We start from the raw sequence: 23,789 nt of genomic DNA on the forward strand, positions 1-23,789 counted from the left end.
CATACAAACACACGCGAACATACATAAAGTATGGTTGAACCCCCCGAAAAAAATTTATGGCTATACTACTGCTGCATGGTATAATAATCATAGTGGCCACAGTTCTGTACAATGCACCTAAATATGCTTCAGGAACAATACTAAACTGTACTAAACTTCTCCTTGATTGATAGTGACCATTTCTTTCTGGGCATTTTTTGTTGATGTATAATGGTTCATTGCCAGGTGCCTCTCCTGGGATGGTGCCACAGTGTTTACTGGCTGTGATTCAGGAAGCATCCTGGTCTGGGACTTGCTAAGTGCAAAGCTTGTTGCAACTGTACCAGCACATTCTGGTGAGGCTTCCCATGCTTATCAGCCATCAAATCTGTTATGTCTGGGAATGAACTAGGTTCATTAGATGTGTTACTCTTATCACTAAAAGCACTGTTGAAACAAGTGAAGTTTGTACTACTACATATTGCCATGAAGGAATGTATATAGTGACACAACTTCATTGGGAGTTTCTCCTCCCCTCAGGGCTATGCACCAGTAAATTAGCTGCCACAGGCCATCACTGTAGAACTTGTTTTGAGAGTTCGGAAAGAGTTCCACTTGGATTATCACTTCTTTGTTGTCTCAGAAAAGGCTCTTCATGCGAGGGAAGAGGAAGGAGTCACTGGGATGGGTGCTAGGTCAAATGAATATGAGGATTGGGCAAATTCTTCTTCATGGAGTAGATGGATGCGATTCTTGAGCTTTCACTCGTCATAACTTGGTGAATGACTCAAATGCTAGCTATGCTTGGGTCTCTTTGGGCAGAACCTGTCAAATGTTCACCACAGCTATCGGAGAATGCACTCAGCATGACCTTTTCTCTGCGCTTTTTTTTGTGCTGTGAAATTCAGATGCTTCCCCTTTGTTCTTAGCTTTGTCACTGGGTCATAATGGTGGGCCCAACGTTAATTCCTAGTCGGTCATAAGGTAGAAAAAAAAAATCACGCATCACACAGAGCGTTCATGTTTCTGCCATTGTTTTCATCTATTAGTCTTTTTTGCACTGACTTCAGCAGTTGAGGAACACAGCACGCACAAACTTGGTCATGTGCAGATTCTTTTGGAAGACGGGCACTGAACCCACACTGATGTTTATGTGCTATTGGGTGCGAGGACATACCGTGGCGCCGCCATGCGGAGGCATCCGTGTGACGTGCAAAGTTGGATTGCTCCGCCAGCCCCTTCCCAATCAGCCCGCAGCCGCTTTCACGTGTCCTTTTTTAATTATTATTGTTGTACGTCACTTTGACGAAATTAGTAAAATACTGCTGTGGCTTTGTCACTGACTGTACAAAATGTGAAATAACTGCTCCGAAAAAAATATTACGTTCCATAAAATGACTGACACCACCTTGACTGCCCGCGTCATCTGACACCCCCACTATTATAGATAGTGAATCAGTGTTTGAAGCTGTCCACGTTGTCGCATATAGCGCAACATAAAGAGGAAGTCACACTTGATGGGCTCACTCTACAGACGCCTTCTATAAGCAAGCAATCCCATGAACTGGAAATAACAATAAATGAATGTCAGGTGACAGTGGTATCATGCTCTTGCAAAGCAAGGTAACGGTGAAAGTGAAAGCTCTCGCTAGGCTCGCACTGTGGCACGGAGCAGTATAAAGTACCATGCCGCAGATGACTTTGACTGCACTTTCCCAGATTGTGTAGTCTCTAGGTGTCCACACACATGAAGTGAGAGCAAAACAATGCGGTTCAAAGGGGAAAATGCCATAAATCGTGGTTTGAAGCAGTGCATTCAACCGTCCGCTTCCCTTCACTGGAGCAACGCGAGATTACGTGATCCAACCCTGCATGTCACAAGTATCGCAGCTCCCGTGTCTACAGTGGTGGGCCTCGCGCCCAATTGCTTAAACTGTCAGATGGTCAGAGAACACTGGAGCCTTGACTTGTGCAGCAATTTGTGGTCCACCATAGAGCAACGATCGGCCAATCAGTTGTTGTCCAGGCTATTGAACCACATTGAGATAGTCTTCTCCATTTCACAACATCATAAACTAGTGTTATCATAGTAAACCACTACCGGCTTAGCATGAATGTACTTGCTGTTGTACCCTTTCAAATGGAGGAAGCGAATCACTTCGTGTACTGCAACTCCCCCAATGGATGCCGCCATGTTTCTTTCAACGCCCTAGCAGCGTTCTGTGGTAGTACTGGTGTAGAACAACTTTTATATTTGCTGGAGCTAGAGATGTGCAAGCTTATCCTTATCATGTAAACCTGCTGCAAACTTTATGAATGCCCATCGTATATGATTTGAAAGCACCAGTTTCATTTGCCAAATTTTCTCTGACCAGGATTTTACAATATTTGATGTAGAGTGATTACGTAGTGCTCACCATTGCCTTTACCTTTTAAAAATGAGCCAGGTGGGGAATGCATCAGCTTCTATCTCTGAAGTATCATTCTGAACAAAATTTTTATAGCACAGCGCCTTTTCGAGGGCCTTGTGTTGTCCTCGTCCATAACTAGGGCTCCGTGTTTTTGGAGTTTATTTTTCTTAAGTTCGGAGGGTGTTTCTCGGAGTTTATTTCTCGTAAATCGCAAACTCTCCAAAATTCAGTTTAATTTTGCATTATTCTCAATACTCAATGTCTTAGGCGAAATGATGTCTGAAAACAAAAAGATCGGAACAGACGAAGTGTATTTTAGTTGTTTGGAAGGTTTGAACACACAGACATATTCATAGGCACAAATACTTAAATGCAAAACACCTACGTTTGTGCGTATTACAACCTTAAAGCTTGTTGTAGAAGACTATCCGAGGTCTGTATATTCGATGAAGTCTGGCACACCCCAGTGCTGCCAGGGCATCTTGTATCAAGGTGTCGCATCGCGCTCCCGGGTATCCCACGTACGCAGGAGTTGATGTCTCTCGCTCGGTACACGACAAGCACTTTATTAAATGTGCGATGGGTGTGGTCTACGACATACTGTTTGCGTGAGGTAAACTTTATATCAGCCAAATCAGCTGATGTATCAATTACCACTTAGCATACCCTTTCAATAGAGAATGAAACAGGTTAATATTGGCCTTTAAAATCAGAGCTTGTCGGATAAATCCGAATTGTCAAAAGTTTTTTCAGATTTATCCAAGAACACTGAGCCCTAATTGTAACCAAGTGAATAATTGGCACAGGGGAGTATGAAAGAGAGCGAAGGCAGAGTGCAGTGGAGGAAAGTGGAAGATGAAATATGGCAATAGTGAAGGAAGCACCACTGCCACTAGAGAATGCACAAGCCACGTGTTCCAGTGTTCACACTTCCTGAAATCTGAATATGAGCGATGCAACTATATATACATACATGTATTTCTGTTTACAGGACCTGTGACTTGCATTCATGTATCTGATGACGGAAGCCTTATTGCAACAGGCGGAATTGATGGAAAAGTGGTGGTATGGCAGTCTGGAGAACCCTGACAGCCATCCTCGTTTTTTGGATGCAAAGAACATTTTCTTCAGTGCCACTACAGCATGCCATGTGTATTTTTCTGGGAATTAAGGCACACAGGAAAGCATGCATCAACCTTCTGCTTGCTGTACAGTATTTGACATTTTGAGAATATATACACCACTTTTTACCGATGTTGGCTGTTGTTCGGATAGAATACACACTTTTTCAAATTTCGGTGTTTATTGAAATATCAACGTGTTGTCAGCCTTCAATCTTCACATAATTGTTTTATTATACAGCATTGGGTATGCATTAATCAGGTCCTCTCCATCATTCCTGCAATAAAAGCTGCGCATGAAGTGCAATCGTGCGCTTTGACGTGGTTGGGCATAAGTCACAAGTTGCGCAATCAAGCACATCTTTATAAGTGCAGTCTTCAGCTGCAAAGTCAACTGCCTGCTTGCTGATCCATCAGGAAGTTCTTGATCTGGTGAAGGAGTTCACGCTTGATGATGTCTGGCACAGTGGCTGAAACAACACAAAGTTTGCAGTCCATATTTCGTAATGAACTTGCTTTTCAGGAATGTGGCAGTCACATATTTAGTGTTTTAGTCGTGATGCGGAAATACAAAAGTCATGGGCACAAAAAAAAAAAAAAAGTTTTAGAAACTCCTTCAAGTATCAATTATGTTCTATGAATTTTAACAAACACCAGGATGTCCAAATAGGATCAAAGTATTTTTTGGCACACACCTACTTATCAACAGTATACAACATGCTGCCGAGGCATTTGCCAACTTAGCAGAACATGTTGCAGCGCTAGTTGGTACATAACTTTGAGAAAAACCTAGATGTCTAAGCACCACCAGCAGAAAGAAGAATCACAAAAAAAAAAGATGCTTTTTTCTTCTTTCTCCTGGTGGTGCTTAGGTATCTAGGTTTTTCTCGAAGCATTTGCCAAGTCTTATTGTGCACAAAAGTGCGATGGGTCAAAGTGTTTCTTAGTTTAAAACTACAAACATTCCAGCTAAGGAAAACATAGGAGGAACTACCAAGTGTTTTTTTTTTTTTTTTACTGCAATGTATCAAGGGTAAAGGAATTTTGTTAAAAGAGAGCTGAACCCACATATTACACAATACCCATATCATGCAGTGGATCAGGAGGACACTAACTCACGGTGTCCTGCTAATCACACCGCTTGCTCACCGAATTGCACATGGGAAAGACCTATTCAGTGAGGGAAAGCAAACTTCTTGAGTCCATTAATGTTACCCAATGTTCAATGTATGAAGTGTCCTGGCTATTTTTGTTCCATGCAGTTGTAAAATGCATACACATTGACGTTCAAGCATTGTCATGTTCGATATAAGGGATGGTTTAAAGTACTAGTTGGGTTTGACTGTACATCCTGCCACAGCCATGCGAGGCCATTTCTTCTCCACCGATGCCCATCAATGCGAGCACTCAAGGTCAACTTCGTACAACTATTTTCAGTGAGGCCCGTGTACTTGGATTTAGGTGCATGTTTAAGAACCCCAAGTGGTCGAAATTTCCGGAGCCCTCCACTACGGCGTCTCTCATAATCACATGGTGGTTTTGGGATGTTAAACCCCAGATAGTATTATGTATTATTATTACAACTATTTCATGCTCGTTACTTTTATGTACTGTCTACACACAAATTAGTGCAAGTTGGCACTGGGAAAACAAGCACATTAAAGATGATCACAGTTTCATTATTGGCACAAAGACTGATGAAGTCATCAAGCTCAGCCAAATGCTGGAAAGAAATGCCTTACTTATTGGTTGTAATAATGGCAACCATTGCTGCAAGCTATTTTAGTTTTGTCTTAAAAGGCCTTGCAGCACTTTTTGAACTTAGTCAAAAAAGTGCTGCTATCTGTGAACATTGCAAATGAGTTCTGCGGAATCCCGCAAGGTGGCAGAAGGGTTAAGAAAGGGAAAATAGTCAACCACCCGTTTGTAGCACGGTGCCACATGGATTTCCTCGTGGCATCGTGCTACAAACAGGTGGTTGTCTATTTTCCCTTTCTTATCTGTGCACATGCGAGCCAAATGTCATTTTGCTGCACACAGCAGGGAGTTTTGCCATTTTGTTTCCTTTCAAAGACAGCTAGAGATTGCTCACTCTCCTCTCAGCAAACTGCATATACAAAGAGGGCACTGTCATAGGTTGGTTTCATGATCACACAAACATCCTCAGTAATATTAGTATTGTTTATTTTGAGTTCCATAAATTAAAAATATACATGTCTGTATCTTCGGTAACATCTTTTAATATGATTAATGGTCATCTGCTAAATGTTTCATTTTCTCCTATGTTGGTGTGAGGCAGCACATGGTGTACTACACCAGCCATGCTACTTCATTCTCATGCCTGAGCTGATGCCTTGTCTCGTACTGAACCCACTACGACACTACTTACCGATGCATCGGCCAGATTTTCACACAATAGTGCTTCAAGTGTTGCACTGTTACTGTGGCCGCGTTTGTCATTATACCAGAAGTATGCGGTCAAAGAAAAAAATAAAAGCTTGAGGTCATGACATGTGCCATGTCATCCCTCCCTGTGTAGCTTCAATAGCGCTTGTCTGAACGAAAGGAGGAATAACGCTCGGATTCCTGCAACTCCACTCGTATTTGACTGACCTGAAAAATTTGTGCCAATTGATTTGTGAGGCAATAAACTCCGACAGCTAGCTCTTTTTGAGGATTAGTTAAAAAGGTGTTGCAGGGCCCCATTATGAATTACATGTCGAAGAGATTATGCGTTGATTCAAAGCCACTTAACACTCACCTCTTCCCCTAGGGGTAACTGCTGCGATAAGGTCATCGACAGAGACGTTTTCTACGCCCTTTTCTCGGATGATTTCTGTAATGGAAGAATACACACGAGCAGCTTTCAGACAATGGCATTCCAAAATTAGTGGTATGAATATAATAAATAGCATCAATGCTGACCAGCAATATGCTTTTTGCTTAAAAATTCTGTTCTAATGGATTTTTAGACTGCCTTTGCCAGGATAGCCAATTCTGCAGAAGTAACACTCACGGCTAATTATCATTACTGAGTTAAGGCATTCCAAGCAATGTATTGCAGATGAAAGGATGCTTTTGCCGAGTAGCTATCGCTGTCTCTTCATTTATTACTGGTTTTAATGGTCATGTCGCAATGACAGTATTGCAAGAGGTAGTAAAAACAATCAAAACAAAACTTTTTTTCAATATAGATTCCAAAATTATGCGTACAAAGAGTGCAAGAAGCACTTCCTATACGTGACACAAAAGTTTCACTAACCTTTGCAGTATGCTTTCAGCTGGTCCTTCCACCCACATTCTATTAGCCTTGTCCTTAGCAACTCCTTTAATCTGGAAATGAGAACAAAGGTTTATATAATGAATTCTCTGAAATGCAAGGTTCTTAAAGAGACTCCAAGAATATTTTTACAATTTGTCCTATGTCACTACTAGTACACAAAAAGTTGATAGGCTAATACTCCTAAAACAGCCACTGTGCTTCCTGAATGTAAAAATTGAGCCTGCATGTGCAACATGCAGCATTATGCAGAAATACTATTGGCCTTGAGAACATAGTGTGGTGCCACCTAAGTTGTGATGTCACTCATAGGATGCCGGATTGTGTCATCCATGGGCGTCCGGAGGGGGGTGCAAGGGGGGGCAGCTGCCCCCCCTTGGAATTTTGGATATTAATTTTCTATGCAGTAGCAGTAAGCTACACAGCTTGATTAGCACACTCCAGTCCCGCATATCCGCGTGAAACATCATTCAGGATTACCAGCCAACTTTGCACGTTACATACTGCTATGGACTAATCTTGCTGGTCATGTCATGGCAATGAAACAAAAGCTACCTATGCTGTATGCCCCCCCCTCCCCCTCCCTCTGCTGATGCACCCCCCTGAAAAAAGTTCTGCGGACGCCCTTGGTGTCATCTGATGGAACACCACATTTCTGCGCTTTTGCCACCACGTGTTTTAGTTATGGGCACTGTGCGTGCTTCACCCTTGTTTTGAAGCCTATTAGTACTTGAAGAACAGGTATGACTTGATAATCCGGGCACGCAAATTACGACTCTGTGCCCCCCCGGTGGCACCCGCGTGTAATTAGCATGCTACAATCATGACCTAAAGCCGGTACAGCTGACGCCATGGATGACAATGCAAGTGATGTCGTGAAAGCTAAGCTGCTGATACATTTTGAAATATTTCCCCCGTCGGAATTCTCAGACTTTGTATAAAACGAACAAGTGAACTTGCAACAACGAGAGAAACGTGTGACCGTACAGTAATACCATAGCACGTGTGGTGCACGTGCACTATGCTGATACATTTTGAAATATTTCCCTCGTCGGAATTCTCAGACTTTGTATAAAACGAACAAGTGAACTTGCAACAACGAGAGAAACGTGTGACCGTACAGTAATACCATAGCACGTGTGGTGCACGTGCACTATTCTCAATGAACACGTGGGAATGGTGAGCGGAGTGCATCGCCACACATTCTTGGAAGTACTGTGGGATCTGCAAACCAAAGGGCCGATTTCCCCTGCATTGCTCTTTTTAGTTGTGCTCAGACTTCATTGATGATGATCAGCACTTTTTTTTTTTAACTACCAATACGTTTACTTTCCGCCTTGGCTTACACTTGTCGGAAACGTATCGATGTTAATTTTCAGCGCCTTCTACAGACCCACGAGTTAGCGTTGACGTCCATTCCCATCTTCAGCTTTACCAGCCAAGTCTCACACTTTTTTTTTTTTACATTTGGGGTAATGATGAAAACTTACAGCGGGATCTGTGACATACGTCTGGCACTGCAGCACCGAACAGTGCACCAACAACCTGAAGCTGCTTGCACACAACCTAGCACTGCTTATACGGTGATAATATCTACAGCTGGGCAAAGTAAGCTTCGCATGTTGAGAACTAAACGTCACGCACGTTCGCGTTTCACAACAACTAGCGTCGCGTTCCACAACAACTACGCAGCGAGGCAAGCAGGAGCATCCTATCTGGGACATCAAAATAATTGCAGCGCTGGCCTCTCCAGTGGAGGCCCTCGAGGCCAATACTGTTTCAAAGGTAAAACAGAATCTTGCGCACTGTCGACATCTAAGCAAAGCTTTCTCAAGCCAGCAAGGCAGAATAACAGATTACAAGAGCTGCACTGCAGATTTCAATGGTGAACATGTCTGAAAGACATGTTTGCCATTGCAGAGCAGTAAGAGGTTTTCTTTAGTACTATAATGTTTTGAGTGGCAAGACTGACTGTGCTTACCCATGTAAAAAGTCAAACATTTATCACCAATGAATGTTCTATGTACTACTATTGTCACAGTATCCAAGTACACATCACTAAACTTTACCTCTCAAAAAGCACATACACAATGTAAATCAATTCCTTACTTTTCTAGTACCCCATTCAGCACTTTGTCCACTGCTAACGTTGTGCTTCACAATCACAAGGAAATTGCAATTAAAATACACATACATCTAAAAGGGGTCATGCAACACTACCAAGAAAGCTTACTGGGCAGCACCAATAGCAGTATCCCAATGTAATGAATTTGTCTGCTTTGCACAACAGATGTGACATCAAAGAGTAGCACTAAAATCATTGGTTGAATATGTAATGTGCATTTTACATTGGCATGATATTGTGAGTGCTGCAAAAAAAAAAAAAAAAAGCTATGACATGTTTTACAGCCATTCAAACAAAGTATCCCATAGCCACGGGTGAGGTGTTGCAGCTATGGGACTGATGCATGAACACGCTGAGTATTTATGCGGAAGCTGTTCTAACCATAGAAGTGGCGCCATGTTCTTCTGAGGCCAGACTGAGCTGCCTGGTTATGGAATGCCATCAGCAGGCAATGCAACCACGGCGCACTGACTTCAGCTAGCATCCCTGCCACCCTTTGATGTCATGAAAAAGTGTGGCATCTACAGAAGTAATATTGGATTTCAGGTGAATTCTCATTTTGGTCATCCTTTCTTTTTTGTTTATTTTAAGTTTCGCTGTCCACTAGGTTCATGTGCACTTTCATAATTCCTTTAGTTCTTCATGCTGAAGATAGATCAAAACAAATTATCATGGCTAGAAGGAAATGTTGGAGGGCCCCTTTAAGATAATTCTGATTACTATAACTGCACTGCAAGATGTTTGGCTTGTTGGTGACAGTGCCAGTTTGTGGTCAAATGGCAGACTATTTTTGTTTTATAGAATAACAACATATGAAGAGTTTCTGAAACTGCTGGCCTCTGATACGCTACACCCGAATTTGGGTTTTGTTCCCATACCCAAGGTTATGGACCCATATGGAACCAAAGTTCGTGTAAGGCACGGAAGCCACATTTGTTGTTTTAATAAAGCTCACCGAAAATTCTACATTTTCATTTGTGCTATGTCAATGCCTGTAGCTGCTCAATATGTGAGCAGATACATATGAAGCAATTTAAACATTATTAACTGGGATGAACAGAATATGCAATTTATACTAGAGTGGTATGGAAGTGCAGTATTCTATTCACACACCAGACCTTGTCAGTATGCTGGGATGCACTCTTAGCAACTGTCATTCCCAGAAAAGCGGGGGTCATTACAGGAGGCTAAAACCGATACACATACACAGCGGCATGCATTTCGCTCCCATAGAAATGCGCCAATAGAGATTTGGAGCGCGACGCCTTTGACGATGCGGATTCAATTTTAGCAATAACTGTAGAAAACTTGTTTATGTATTTATTATTTCGAGATTTGTGAAGGCATAAAAACAGGCAACTGGGGGCTTAAATTTTATGGGAATAACCACTGGGCAAACAAGATAGGCACAAAAACGTAGCAATAGACACATGCATAAAATGGAAAACAAAAAAAAAAAAGGTTACATGTTACTGCAACTATTTAGTGGGGGAAAAAAACGAATGCAATTACACCTGTTTACACATTAACATTCACCAGCGCGTAACTGCTGGCTGAACGCGCTGTCCAATGAAAGGACAGCGCGTCAGATGCCGAATTTAAGAGAAACATTTTTTATGTGCACCTCTCTGTTTCTGTCAGTTTCAACCGCAACAACAGACTTTGCTACATTAGCAAGCGTCAACTTATTATGCAAAAAAAAAAAAAAAACTCCAGCGGGTTTTCAGAAATGCAGCATTCGGTAGAGCGACTAGCAACTTGATGTTGATACAGCCGACAGAAAAAAAAAAAGAAAGTTACTAACCACAACTGAATGCCGTACACTATGCGAACATTTCAAATAGCACAATACATAAACGCAGCGGACAGTCAAACCGCGTGTCCGTGCTTGATGCATGCCTACGGCGCAGTAGAACTCACCGATCTCGCTCTCCACTTTCGATGAGCCTTTGGTTTATGCTGGCTTTCATTTGATACACTCTTTGTTGGCGCTCAATAGGCCTGAAACAAAAGATAGCGAACAGTTGCGGTTAATTCACAAGGATTCATCTTCAATCATCAGTTGTCAATACGGACTGCCGTTACCACAGGACACGAAGTTACGTACTTACTCGCCCATAACCTTCCGGCAGGCAATAGATTCGACATACGTCGATGCTCAGTTTATACTCCGGACGATTTCTACGCCAAATATCAGCGCGATTGCTGCAGGAACCGGAATAAAATGTCCGCACCGCTTTGCGGCTCGTTCGTCAGATTACGAAGTTCCCACGTATTGTCGTATTCCAATCCTGACCAACGTATTAGTTCATATAACTGTGTCCCGCGTCTAGTTTTATCTGCAAGGAATAGGTGTATAATATACTCACCCAAGAATTGTGGGCTGCACTTGTGCAATGCCGAATACCATACTGCGCGCGTACTGTTAGCACAATCAAAGGCTGAAACCTGTCGCCTTGGGCGATTTGTGTAGTTGCGAGTAGCGTGCTTGATCGCTGCTAGACCCTTTCTTCGTGTAGCAGCCTGCTGTGACGTACCACTGGACGGCGAGCACGACGCTATCCTACAGCAGGAACGGACACAGCGCAGCTGCGGACATGTTGAAATTTATTGTGAGTATCAGCGCGTGCGTGGCGTCGCACGCGCACTCAAATGTCCAAGTGCAGCGTGCACATGCACTCGGCGCGACGTAGCATTACGACCTTGAAATACTCTCATCGATATATGGGATTTTTGTTTGTCGTTGAAGCATTGTACGATATACTGCAGTTAATTTCATTATTTTTTTCTCTAGCGATTGTACTACAACTTGGAGGGTTTTAGGCGATAGTCATGTCTCCTGCTGAGTGTCGGGGGCGGCGCTACTTTACAGTTTACTTGGCCACATTATCTATTTATCGATCTTACTAGTTGGTTGCTTTCCGTCTTGCTTCAAAACTTGGCGCAACGAAAGAAGAGTTACGAAAAACAGCAGGACAAGTAAGCGAGTACCGGGCACAAGATACCTCAGGACGCGGCCCTTACTCCCCGTCTTTTCTTGTGTCCCGTCTTTTGCTGCGCTAAAGTTTGACAGGCGCTGGTTCTGAAGATGAACGCGTACCAACGCATGTTTGCCGAGTGATGAGTGATCTATAATTTCGGATTACTATGCAAGCAACGCCTGAAACTTCAACCCTCTGATTCTGTTGATATGCTTGCAGGTTTCCTTCGGCGCTGGAGTCTACGCGGGCGTGTATATAGCCCAGAACTATCAGGTTCGCAAATACGCAAGGGCCGTGTGGAGGCTCCGCGTTTGTGCATAGGTTCCTGTATGTGTATAGTTTATGGCCGACTGCCCAAGAAGTGCCAAGAGCTTTTGCTTCATGTGTCGAAAAGAAAGGTCATTGCAGAATAAGCATAGGCTCCAATAACTTAAAGTGTGCATGTTAATTACTCGTGCAAAAAGGGACGGTTACCTGCTAATAATTGACTATAAAGAACAAAACAAGTAAAGAGTGCTGTTGGAAATTTTCAGCATTCTGACAGTAGTTTCATCGATCTGGTAATTTTAATCATTCTGACAATGACGAAAAGCCTTTCCATCAAGTGGGCGAGCTACACTCCTCCAAAACGGTTTGGCGACAGTTTGGCAAGGATAAGCTGTACTCGTCCGAAATGGGGAAAGGGTTAAACTATCGCATTGGTGAGAAGTTACGGAGAGCAAGAAAAGGCGCAATACACAAGGGATGAGTGCTACTTTTAACTTGAAAAGTAGCGCTCGTTCCCTGTGTATTGAGACTTTCCGTGCATTCAGTGACTTTTTATCGTTATGCACCAGCTAGGCACTCAAAAAGTCCCTTTAAGCTATCGTATTAGATTTATTCAGGACTAGTGTTTTCAGCTTGTATTTACCATGCACTTTCACAGAAACCTTTCATAGTCCCTTTAACTAATGCTCATGATGGACCTAATTAGTGAAGCTGGCTATTTGCAAACATGGACAGTACTTGGGCTAATTAGCACAAAAATTGTAGGCACAAGACATGGCATACACTAGTAGTAGAGTCTACAATTTGCATGTACAGATTCCAGACTCTTCTTTGGTTCTGTGTGTGTGGATAGCATATGCTAATTTTGACAATGTCTGCAGGTACCACGTGTGGATGAGCCACAAGAACTCTGGCGAAAGATAAAGGATTTCGCTGATCAGTACAGGAAGTCTCCCCCTGGTGTCTAGAATTCCAATTTTTGTATAGCTCTGGCTCAAACTTTGCAATGTACTGTACTGGATGCAGGCTGTGCATTTGCATTGCATGGGCACTTAAGTCTACAGTAAGTGTAAATACAACCCCAGCCTTTACTGCAGCTCTGTCATGCAAGGACTATTGTAGGAAATGAACTTGTTTTATCAATGTGCTTGCATCGTGGTATTTTGTTATACATAGGGGCATGCATTTTATACTGTGGCTATCTGTACAGAAAACAAGTTATCGTCTGGAATAGGCATTTAAAACTGTGTATTGAAGTCTGGACTTGCCTACTGCAAGCTAGAGATTTCAGTCTAGTTGTGGTGGATTGAAAGAAGCTGATATGCAACAAATTAGTATTTTGTAGCATGAACAATTTTTTATAAGTGAGAAAATGGTAAGAAATGAATTGTAGTGGTGTCAGGTTTTAGACTATGGTACATCACGTGTGAAATTAGCATTGGCAGATTTACAGAAATCGGCACAAATGGAAATCGCATGGGAATTATGTCAACTCACTCTTGTCGTGGGCTATTCTACTTGTGGAGCCACAGTGAGATGTGGCAATTTTCTACGTAACAAAAGTTATATATTGCCACACATTCAAGATGGATTATCTACTGCTTTGACTTTATTTCCCTTTGATGTGCCAGATTACTGAAATCTGAGCCCTTTAAGGGACACTAAAGGCAAATATTAAGTCGACGATTGTTGAAACAGCATTCCAGCAACCTCGTAGTGCTCGTTTTGTGCCAGGGAAATGCTTATTTTGAAAGAAAATCTCATTTTAGTGGTCCGCACGGCGTTAGCGCACTTCAAATCACCCGCCTGAATGGGCTTTCTGACGTAGCAGTTACCATGCCTAACGTTGCCCGCCTTTACTGCCCGGCCACCGACGCTACAGTTTCTTGCACAACACCAGCCATCAACCTTGCCAAAACAGCCACGGGCCACTCCGAAACTGTTTAGTTCACTGTAACGGAGCTTAGCTTGGCCAGCAGCAGCAGTAGAGTATCAGCAGTGTGAAAATAGCAAGAGCCAAGCACACGCAGCAGTACGCGATAGCAAAACTACTATTGAGGCGCGCAGCTCGGCGGAAAAAGAACTTATGAACCACTCGCGCCGTTCTCCATGGTAATGCCAAGAGATTCTTTTTTCCCACAAATCAAACAGAAACGAATAAGCAGCATTTTATTACGTCTTGTAATGCACGGAAGGTTCTTTTCTAGCGCAACTAGTTTGATTACTAGTGGTTAATTGCACTGTGTACTCTTGACATCATTGGGAATATTTCCAAAATGTCCCATTCATGGCGCACATCATGTCCTACATTTACCTTAATTTCTCGATTAGTAGAGCATTGCTGTTGATTACATTTGACATTTTACACATTCTCACACATTGACCTTTCACTTTGACATATTGTTATTTGCCTTTAGTGTCCCTTAAAGACATTTAAGCTCTTCTGACGTATTGCTATTCTTAAAATGCAGTGTGTGCATCAAAAGACGATGACAACGCAACAACTTTACTGTTATAAGCACTTTATTAGCAAAACTTGAAAATTATACCCAATGATTAACTGTACACAGTGCATGGTGCCATAAGGGCTCCTTGTTTAGCAAGATGCATGTCTGTTCAATGTCTGATACGAAACTACATGATATGTACATAGCACAGCTGTAATAAAGGCATACGACAATTGGTTTTATAACATTTTGTCAACTAGTAGCATTTCACTGACAACAAAAAGTGTTACAGACACCATCTCAAAAAACATGGTTTCTCCACTATGTCCACATATGTTTGGCACTTTGTTCCCTCTGCCTCAATGCAAAGGAACGAAAAACTGCACAATCGGCACATGATCGAACAATATTTTCTCTACAAGCTTTCTTGCACAACAGTAATTGAGCTGGCAAGGAACAAGAATGAAATGGCTGCAAACAAATCTTGAGCCATGTGGCTGAGCAACATGCCACATAGTCCAGATGCACGTTAAGTCCCATTAGGCAGCTTTGTAAACCAGCAATACACTCGAAAAGTGCTTGCACAACATTGGTTACTTTACAACACTATTACAGAAATGTACAATCTATTTCAGCATGCTTAAAAGTTTGTAAATCTGCAGAAAAAACTGGCAAACTGATCCACAATGACACGAACAGCCCTTGTGCAGGCACGCAAAGAAACTCTCATAGACATAAACCAGCACTGAATACCTTGTCAAAAGAGAGCAGTCATAATTCACAGCATGGAAGTGACTGGAACATTCTAAAATATGGCTTGTGCATCGGCAAAAATGGCCTTATAATAAAACAGTCAAAACAAACACCTCTGAAGGACGCATCAAATAGTGCCTTTGTGCTGCTATACAGAAACGGCCATGATCACTAACAGGCACAAAATAATGCACCATTTTGAGAAAAATTGGTAATTGGTCTGTCCTATGCAGCAGAAAGCAGGTGGGTTTGAAGGACTTCAACTTGCTCTTTAAGTCAGCTGCTATTTCACATATCTTCAGTGTGCTGATCCTTCACGCCTAGCAACTACACGATTCCTGTGTTTCTTCTGGCTGGGTGACCTTGAAAGAGTCTTTGGCCACATCATCCAAATCCTTCACTCTGCAAGACATAACAAGCTGCCGTGCAATGTCTGTGAACATCTCCTCGATGCCTTGACCAGTTTTACATGAAGTGCGGTAAACCCCACTGATGAGGTTGTGGCACTGCTCACAGAAGGCTTCTATATCTGCTTCAGAGACGTATATGCGGCCTACTAAGTCAACTTTGTTTCCACAGAGAAAGATCTTTGCATTCTCAGCATAGCTTACGATGTCCAGCAGATGCTGTGACAAGATGTTGAATGAGTCGGGATTGTCCAGGCTAAACACCAACACGGCTGCCTCGGCAAACTTGTAGTAGCTGGACGTGACGGATGCCACACGCTCCATGCCCCCAGTGTCCCAGAGCTGCAGCTACAGTCATTCACAAGTCAGAAAGTACAGTTCACAGAGTGGCGATGAAAAGGAATGTGCAGTGACCACTCCTGTTAGTGAACTGAAATGCATTGCACGAGCATGCAGAACTCTGGATTCCAAATGCAACAAAAATAATTGTTTATAATCAAGACAGAGACATGGAACATATGAGGCCATACTTATGTCTTTGTCTAGATTATTTGCACTCATTTTTCTTTTACAGTTAATATCTCAGACAACAAGCCTACTAATTCTTAACATTCTTAACAAGGTTTCTTAAAATGCTGTCATGATTTAGGCATGTTATTACAAGCTACTTCCAAATGCTGCACACACGTTTTGTGCATATATGCGACACCACTGTTACAGGCAGCAGTATTAATACAAGTCGCCCTCGAAATTTCGTAACTTCCTTATGGAATATAACAAAATTTTGACACAGGGCAGCTTCAGAACCAAAATGTCGCAAGTAATAAAACTAACTTGCCACCAACGTTTATTCATTCCCATGTACCTGGCATTTGCTGTGATGAGAAATTGTCCAACAGAGAATGTCTTTGGAGCCAACGTGTTGACCAGGAAACTTGTCTATCAGCGCAGCAACTGGTGAGAAATTGTTGAAATGAGACTGCAGCCAACATTTTCCAACACAAATGGACTTTTCTGGGAGAAGTCCCCTAGTCAAAAACGCTGGCTCCAGTGACATTGCCTGCTCGACTATTCCTCACAACTTCCAAGCCTACATCTTCCCCTGAACTTGTGTCTCGTTTTGACTTTTACTCTGTCACTAAAGCTCATGATCATTACTGGAACACGCGCACATGCGTGAAAACACGACAGTTCTCATTCCTCCAGAGTGTAGCCTTTGATTCAGCTGAGAGAAACTGTGTTGCATGGAGCGCACTGATATTCCTTCCCGTCCGATAAAAGGAAAACACCTGAGGCTCGCAAGCAAGGCAGGAACTCTTACCTTGAGATCCCGTCCCGCAACTTTATAGACTTTGTCAAAGTGGTCTAAACCAAGCGTGGAGCTTCGATCGTTGCTTGCAACGAAAGTGTTAGTCGTGAACCTACGAAATAGCGAACTCTTCCCAACGCCGTACTCTCCACAGAGGATAACTTTCTGTTCAGGTAGCTTTGTTGATGCCATTGCTGAGAGGAAAAATCTGAAAGCAATTGATATAACATGATCATAAAGTGAGCGGCATATTCGGAGGCATACAAAGTCCAGAGGATCAAATGTAGTTGAAATAACGCAACGAACTCTCAAAAGAGAAGCCGGTCCTATTCGTCACGAAAATTCACTACATGTTTGTTATACAAGGCCAGATCAAGCAATGTGGTTGGTGCAGATGCCTCAATAAGGTATGAGGGAGACCCTTTCGCGAAGCCACGAGGGCGAGCTACAACCTTTAAACGCCTTCTTTTCTGATGCGTTTCACGCACTTACAAATCCGACTAGCTTGCATTGCAGCCTTACAACGCTTTTAAAATTTTACGTTTCATGCTATAGCAGTAATATACTCACAGAAAAGTCGCCTTACGTCGTGTTTTCAGCGGTGATTGTAGATGACCATGAGAGAATATTAAGTAATTTAGTGAGGACGTCAGCTTGCACAAGATACTCAGTGGCGAACACACAACTACAGAAATGAAATTATTGAATTTTTCTTATTAATTTCAAGCAGTTTGGGTCAGCGTCTTGGCAAAGTAACATCTTTACGTAGAACGCAAACCTACGGCGACACTGCGCTTTTCTAATGCCATAATGACCATAATCTGCACGCTGGCGCCATCTCTGGCAAGTGAGCAAAGTGAGGTCACGTGCTTCATGGCGCGCAATTTAATGCTCATTCGTGCACCAAGTCAGCGCAACACTTCAAGGGCATAGGACGGTATATGGTCAGGGGCATGTTACTTGCAATTGCTAAAAGTTTTGCCAGTTTGCCGCAAGGTTCATTCGAGCATTGTGTACTCGTCTGGAACAAAATGCAGCCGCTAAATAGGGCTGCTGAGTTTTGCGGTCCTGGGGGTCGGGGTGGGGTGGTCGAGCCCCCCACCCACCTTGTGAACTAGTTTGGGAGGGGAAGGGGTGCGAAACTGGACGATTCTGAAGACTAATCTGGTTGCTTCTAGGTTGTTTCTAGGCCTTAGCTAGGTGATGAGGGTTGTTTCTATAGGTTGCTTCTAGGTAGTTGCAAGGCTTTAGCTAGGTGACACTAGGTTGTTTCTACGTTGATTCTCAGCGCAGAGAGGTTCGAGTTAAACCACACAGAGTCACAGACACAACACGGATGTCCAAACTCCAGAGACAGAAACTCGCGCTGAAATCAAGCGTTCGCACCTCTCATAGACAGGGGCGGATCCAGGTGCCTACTGGGCGGTGACAAGATTCTCCTTCGCACTTTTGGGCAGTAGTAGCCGAGACAACTTGATAAAGGAGGTGGACGACAGGCACTGAAGGTAGAGGGGGGGGGGGGGATCACCCCTACCGCCCCCCCCCCCCTGGATCCGCCACTGCTCATACATCTACGGGCATAGGCGTGCGCGGGGTTCCCCATTAGGGGGGGCAAAGGTTCGTCGCACCGCCCCCCACCCTACGACGTCAATGTACGGGGCAGATTTTGCGCCCCCCCCCCTCTTAGGTGACTAGAAGGGTCAATGTACGGGGCAGATTTAGCGCCCCCCCCCTCTCTTAGGTGATTAGGGGGGGCGGGCCGCCCCCCCCCTGCCCCCCCCCCCCCCTGTGCGCACGCCTATGTCTATGGGCACGTCGTCGTTGGCGTAGGCCTTCCATCGCTTCGGGGTCTTCTCGTAGCCGCCGTTGCCTTTCCCGTTCCCTAGTGTTGGGCTAACTGTCGCCTTCTTCCTTTTTAGTGGACCAGTGGAGAGTAGTGGGATTTACCCAATTTCTGTGGCACATACCCATTTATGATGATGAAAGTTTCTCGCAACCACCATTGCCTTTCCCGTTCCCTAGTGTACGTTGGGCTAACTGTTGCCTTCTTTTTTAGTGGACCAGTGGAGAGTAGTGGGATTTACCCAATTTCTGTGGCACATACCCATTTATGATGATGAAAGTTTCTCGCAACCACCATTGCCTTTCCCGTTGGTTGGTTGATCCTAGAGGAATGGCCCAACCCACCACGGGGGATCGGCCACGAATCGTGCGGCAGTAGGATGTGTGAGTGAAAAAAAAAAAAAAAAAAGGGGGGGGGGGCAAAAAAAAAGGATAATTCTAAAGAGATAATTTTAGGTAAGCGAAAATGTTATTTGTGTTCGCGGTTTCCCAATTGAATGCTAAAGAGATAGAAAAAAAATGTCCCTAGTGTACGTTGGGCTAACTGTTGCCTTCTTTTTTAGTGGACCAGAGGTGAGTAGTGGGATTTACCCAATTTCTGTGGCACATACCCATTTATGATGATGAAAGTTTCTCGCAACCACCATTGCCTTTCCCGTTCCCTAGTGTACGTTGGGCTAACTGTTGCCTTCTTTTTTAGTGGACCAGAGGTGAGTAGTGGGATTTGCCCACTTTCTGTGGTACATACCCGTTTATGACGATGACAGTTTCCTAATAGGCCGCACAAATTTATGTGGCACATACTCGTTTGTTGGGCTTGTTTTCTTAATTTTAGTGGACCAGTGGTGAGTAGTGGGATTTACCCAATTTCCGTGGCACATGCCCGTTTATTTTTCGAGATAGCGTCAGACACACTACGGCTAGCTTAAACAGCCTCGCTGTTAAAAAGACTAAGGTTAAGACAGCAAGTGAGGAACGGATTTGTTATACGAATAATTCCGGCGTTATCCCACCCTATGAAAGTGGATGTATGGAGAAGCTGTTAGCGATGATCGCCTTGTGGCCACTGTGATACACTGCGATGGGTTCAGCTATCACCTTCGACGCATTTGCGGCCAAGACCGAATACATAGTACCCGTATAAACGTGGGTATCTGCCACTGCCCACAGCAACCAACCACGCGGTACATATCGTGCCTGGATTAGGTATTGGCAGCAAACGTGTAGAAGGACGCAGTGACATCAACACATACACCCACTTCGCCAGCTGCTGCTTGAGCTCTGAGTGGAGAGGCATTCAAGTGTCGGGAGTTTTTCCTTTTTTTTTTTATGAGCACAACGATATTGCGACAAAAATCCCGTCAAACTAGAGGCTAACAGCCTCGCTGTGTATAATATGACTAAGAAGAGTTACTTGAAATAATGACACCATGGCACTTATGTACGTAGACCGGAGATGTCACAAGATTGTCATCTTTTCGGTTTTGGAGATGTTTTCAACAAGTAAAATAAACAAATGATATTTTTTTGTCAGTTCAGTGATTAAACATTTTTTACACAAGGCCATGGTTCTGCCAAGATAATCTGGTAGAGATAGGGAGTCATAATCTTGATAGGTCAGATTATAAAACAAGAATAGTAGGATATGATGCCGTATGTTAAAAGGTATATTTTATGGCAGATCTTAATATAATATCATTTATAAAAATAATCGGCCCTTGGACAGTGTTTTGGGATACTGTGAAACAATAGTTTAGCTTAGAAACGAATGCAATCGGAAATAAAAAGGGTTTAAGTTTTAATTCAACAAGTTTCAGAAGGAGCCGTTGAGCGGAACTTTAGTTGTCAAAGGCCCTGCTGAAGCCAATACAACAGAGTCAACTGAAACGTTTAGGCCAAGTTTAAAAATTTATATCGTTAGCAAACAGAGGTAACTGCTGCATCGCGACACAAAACATTCTGAAAGCCATACCGATTCGGATTATTGAAGTTAACAGGTGAAACATTTTTATGTCGACATTGGTTGACATAACGCAGGATGGCAACTACTTCAGATGGAGGACGTATCTCCGAAACGAGGACAACCTTGACCACCTCCGTAAACAGTCCTGTTATTAAGAACTGCTGCAGAATATGATGGAAGATCTCCCTGATGTGTTTACTTAGTTTCTTACACAATTTTTTCCATTTTATGTCATCTCTGCCGGACGAAGATGGTAGCATTATGAGATAAATAACCTTCACGATGCCTTCAGCGCCGGAAGCGATGTCAGACGTAGCGTTATTATCGCAAGATGGGAGATTAGGAACATCGTTGTCAGCTACACTTGTAAATAATAATAAGATTGACGGTTACGTGCCCTGACGTTTTCACGCACATGAATATTTTTGTTTTTAATACGCAGTGATTTTGCTTTTAATACGCAGGCAGCAGTCGCAAGAGATAAATATTCAACACTTTCAAAAAACGTTTCGAGTTGTTTCGGGGTATGTTAGGAAAGCGGCTGAGAAAAGCGGACAATTCATTTTGCTGAGACGAAATTAGAGTATTTTCTTTTTTTTTTTTCGCTGCGTGTCATCTTTGCCTTATCCATTTCGCCTTAAAACGTTTATCTGCGTAGAATTATGTGCTCTCTTTGATAATGAGACCCTTCCACCTTGTGTTAAAGAAAGTGATTATTTATTATGGTCACTGTAGGCACGTGTGCTTTTATGAGATTGTGCATCTCGTACAACGCTTCAGGAAGTCAGAAACACACAAATTTTTCTAGTTATGTGTTCTTATGCAATTATTTACCATTCTCATGGACTGTATCTTGTTTTCTTTTTTATTATTTTTATTACTTTTTTTGCAAATGAAAGTATTTCTCAGTAAAATGGAGCATATTGAAGGACCCCTGACACCAAACTTGCAAACTCAAGATGTTTGCGTTGCCTGATTGTACTGCATACGTGGATACTTCTGACCGATTATTGGTGGCGAACGTTGCTTTTAAGAAATTTTAATTTGGTTTAAGGGGAACTGTGGTGATTTTTCGCTGTCCACTGATCTCAATAAAATTTTAAACATATGTTCTCTTCGGTACCCTGGTGATATGTGCCAAAGAATACGACTGCAAGTCAATTTGATTTTTTCTGAAAATGAATTTTGAAGATTGGTAGTCAATTCCGGAATCAAGCATTTGAATGCAGGCCACCCTTTGTTTGTAACATTTATTTCCTACATATCACCCTAACCCTATCTCATTCTTTCCCCCGTTAAAGTCCCTAGATTTTTTTCTCCACCACAAATAATTGTTCGGTTTTGTAAGCTGGATTGCATACGGTAACAAGCGATAGGGTGAAGCTGGTGTTGCGCTGAAGGTGCCATGAACATAGCAGGGAAGACTAAGTGTGTCTACTGTCACTCGTTTCCCTCCAGCAGCGCTCTTCGGGAGAAGTGGCTTTGCGCTGTTCGGCACGAAAACAGGTTCTCCGCTAAAAACGCTATCGTGTGTGCTTACACTAATGTGACATCATTGCAGACGTTGCGCGAAGCAGCTGTTCATTTCGGTTTCGCTTTCGACACATATTTTTTCGGTTATTTAAAGTTATTGACGAGTCTCTAAGCAAACTGAACCACAATAGCAGTTACAGGACTGCCAATCTGAGTTGGCGACATCGCCACTAGTGTGATGCCTCACCTCTGTGACGTTGAGCGAGTAGGTGGTAAAGCGAGTGCTGTCGATGTCACAGACAAGTTTGCAGGGCGCACACAATACCTTGACTGGCGCCTGACGGAGCTATTAATTGTTCCTCCCCCCCCCCCCCACACACACACACCCTAATTATATCAAGGGTACCACAGGGGTCAGTGCTGGGACCACTTTTGTTCCTAATCTACATTAATGACATATCAACCGACATAAATGCCTCAATTAGACTGTTTGCAGACGACTGCATAATATACAAGGAAATAAGGACTTCTACCGACATTGTTCACTTACAGTCTTCCCTCAGTAAACTAACAGATTGGTGTTCCTCATGGCAGATGCAAATCAACATAGATAAAACAAAACACCTTAAGTTTAGCATGAAAACGAATTCTCAGACCAATTCATACACAATTGACAACATCATAATTGACTCAATTTTGACATATAAATACTTAGGTGTTATATTCAACTCGACCTTGACCTGGAATGACCACATAGAATACATAACCTCTAACCTCTGGGGTGTTCCCCGCCAGAAATTTTCAGCTTTTCAAGTGTATATATACAGGCACAAATACAAACGCACGCACGAACATAAGTATGGTTGAACACGCCCCCCCCCCCCCTTCCCGCAAAAAAAAAAAAAAAAATCTGGCTACGCTACTGCCTGATGGACGCACTACTTCCAAAACAATGAAGAATAAACTTTTGACTCACTCACCCGGCAGGAGAACCTTTCTGGTGCGTCACACCCTAACCGCGGCGCACATGTCGTTTCATTCTTTCCTGAGCCTTTTGAACAAGAAATGAAGTATTGAATGAGTGAACTTGTTGGCCTTATACTATGGTATCTTTGTCTTCCTCGCTGCTCGCCTACAAGGTGTTCAACTAACTAGTTCATCATTGTTTCCTGCACGTGCGGCCCCGATTCAAAAAGTGCGCTCTCAACGTCACCAAAGCTGGAGCGCAAGTGATCTTACGGCGCTCCACCGCGATGGGACGCTAGTTTCTTATAGTTTTAGGCGGGCGTTGTGAAGTTACGCCAGAATTGGTCATAATTAACGGCGCCAGGATTAATTATACGATACGTTAGAACATTTACGATGCAATATCAGGATTGTCAGGCACAAAGCTCTAATTAAAGCATAAAAGTCACAAACAAAAATTCGCTA

General features: G+C 43.0%; 3 protein-coding genes across 7 annotated transcripts in view; 1 reads left to right on the forward strand and 2 right to left on the reverse strand.

Moving 5' to 3' along the window:
- LOC119372590 (protein FAN) overlaps positions 1-3,642 on the forward strand; it is a 91,628-nt gene extending 87,986 nt beyond the window's left edge. For both annotated transcript variants that reach the window (XM_037643070.2, XM_037643077.2), the window contains 2 exons: positions 226-335; positions 3,382-3,642. In XM_037643070.2, the coding sequence (XP_037498998.1) occupies positions 226-335; positions 3,382-3,479 (208 nt within the window). In that variant the 3' untranslated portion in view covers positions 3,480-3,642. The remainder of the gene's footprint in view (positions 1-225; positions 336-3,381) is intronic.
- Positions 3,643-3,738: 96 nt separating this feature from the next.
- On the reverse strand, positions 3,739-11,531 carry LOC119372624 (transcription and mRNA export factor ENY2). 3 transcript variants are annotated; one of them, XM_037643100.2, is made up of 5 exons: positions 11,286-11,531; positions 10,837-10,917; positions 6,774-6,844; positions 6,273-6,347; positions 3,739-3,981 (listed from the first exon to the last, which is right to left on the reverse strand). In XM_037643100.2, exons 1-5 carry the CDS (start codon positions 11,324-11,326, stop codon positions 3,902-3,904), a joined length of 348 nt encoding a protein of 115 aa, XP_037499028.1. In that variant the 5' UTR covers positions 11,327-11,531; the 3' UTR covers positions 3,739-3,901. The 3 variants fall into 3 exon arrangements, with proteins under 3 accessions (XP_037499028.1, XP_037499038.1, XP_037499034.1); XM_037643110.2 differs by lacking the exon at positions 11,286-11,531 and adding an exon at positions 11,028-11,208; XM_037643106.2 differs by lacking the exon at positions 11,286-11,531 and adding an exon at positions 11,024-11,186.
- A 3,138-nt stretch (positions 11,532-14,669) lies between these two features.
- LOC119372605 (ras-related protein Rab-30) lies at positions 14,670-17,917 on the reverse strand. 2 transcript variants are annotated; one of them, XM_037643085.2, is made up of 3 exons: positions 17,651-17,917; positions 17,093-17,288; positions 14,670-16,119 (listed from the first exon to the last, which is right to left on the reverse strand). In XM_037643085.2, the coding sequence occupies exons 2-3, from the start codon at positions 17,270-17,272 to the stop codon at positions 15,685-15,687; spliced, it is 615 nt and encodes a 204-aa protein (XP_037499013.1). In that variant the 5' UTR covers positions 17,273-17,288; positions 17,651-17,917; the 3' UTR covers positions 14,670-15,684. The 2 variants fall into 2 exon arrangements, with proteins under 2 accessions (XP_037499013.1, XP_037499019.1); XM_037643091.2 differs by having other exon boundaries at positions 17,667-17,900.
- Positions 17,918-23,789: the final 5,872 nt, after the last annotated feature.

Source organism: Rhipicephalus sanguineus, chromosome 1 (genome assembly GCF_013339695.2).
Source record: "Rhipicephalus sanguineus isolate Rsan-2018 chromosome 1, BIME_Rsan_1.4, whole genome shotgun sequence".
In the NCBI taxonomy this organism is placed as follows: domain Eukaryota; kingdom Metazoa; phylum Arthropoda; class Arachnida; order Ixodida; family Ixodidae; genus Rhipicephalus; species Rhipicephalus sanguineus.

Bases quoted from the DNA above. Each gene is read 5' to 3' on its own strand.
- LOC119372605 (XM_037643085.2), bottom strand. From the start codon at position 17,272: ATGGCATCAACAAAGCTACCTGAACAGAAAGTTATCCTCTGTGGAGAG. The intron at 16,120-17,092 runs GTAAGAGTTCCT...GAATGACTGTAG, and splicing joins TTGCGGGACGGGATCTCAAG to CTGCAGCTCTGGGACACTGG.
- LOC119372624 (XM_037643100.2), bottom strand. From the start codon at position 11,326: ATGGTATTCGGCATTGCACAAGTGCAGCCCACAATTCTTGG. The intron at 10,918-11,285 runs GTGAGTATATTA...CTTTTGTTTCAG, and splicing joins GTGCAGCCCACAATTCTTGG to GCCTATTGAGCGCCAACAAA. The intron at 6,348-6,773 runs GTTAGTGAAACT...CTTCCATTACAG, and splicing joins GCTGAAAGCATACTGCAAAG to AAATCATCCGAGAAAAGGGC.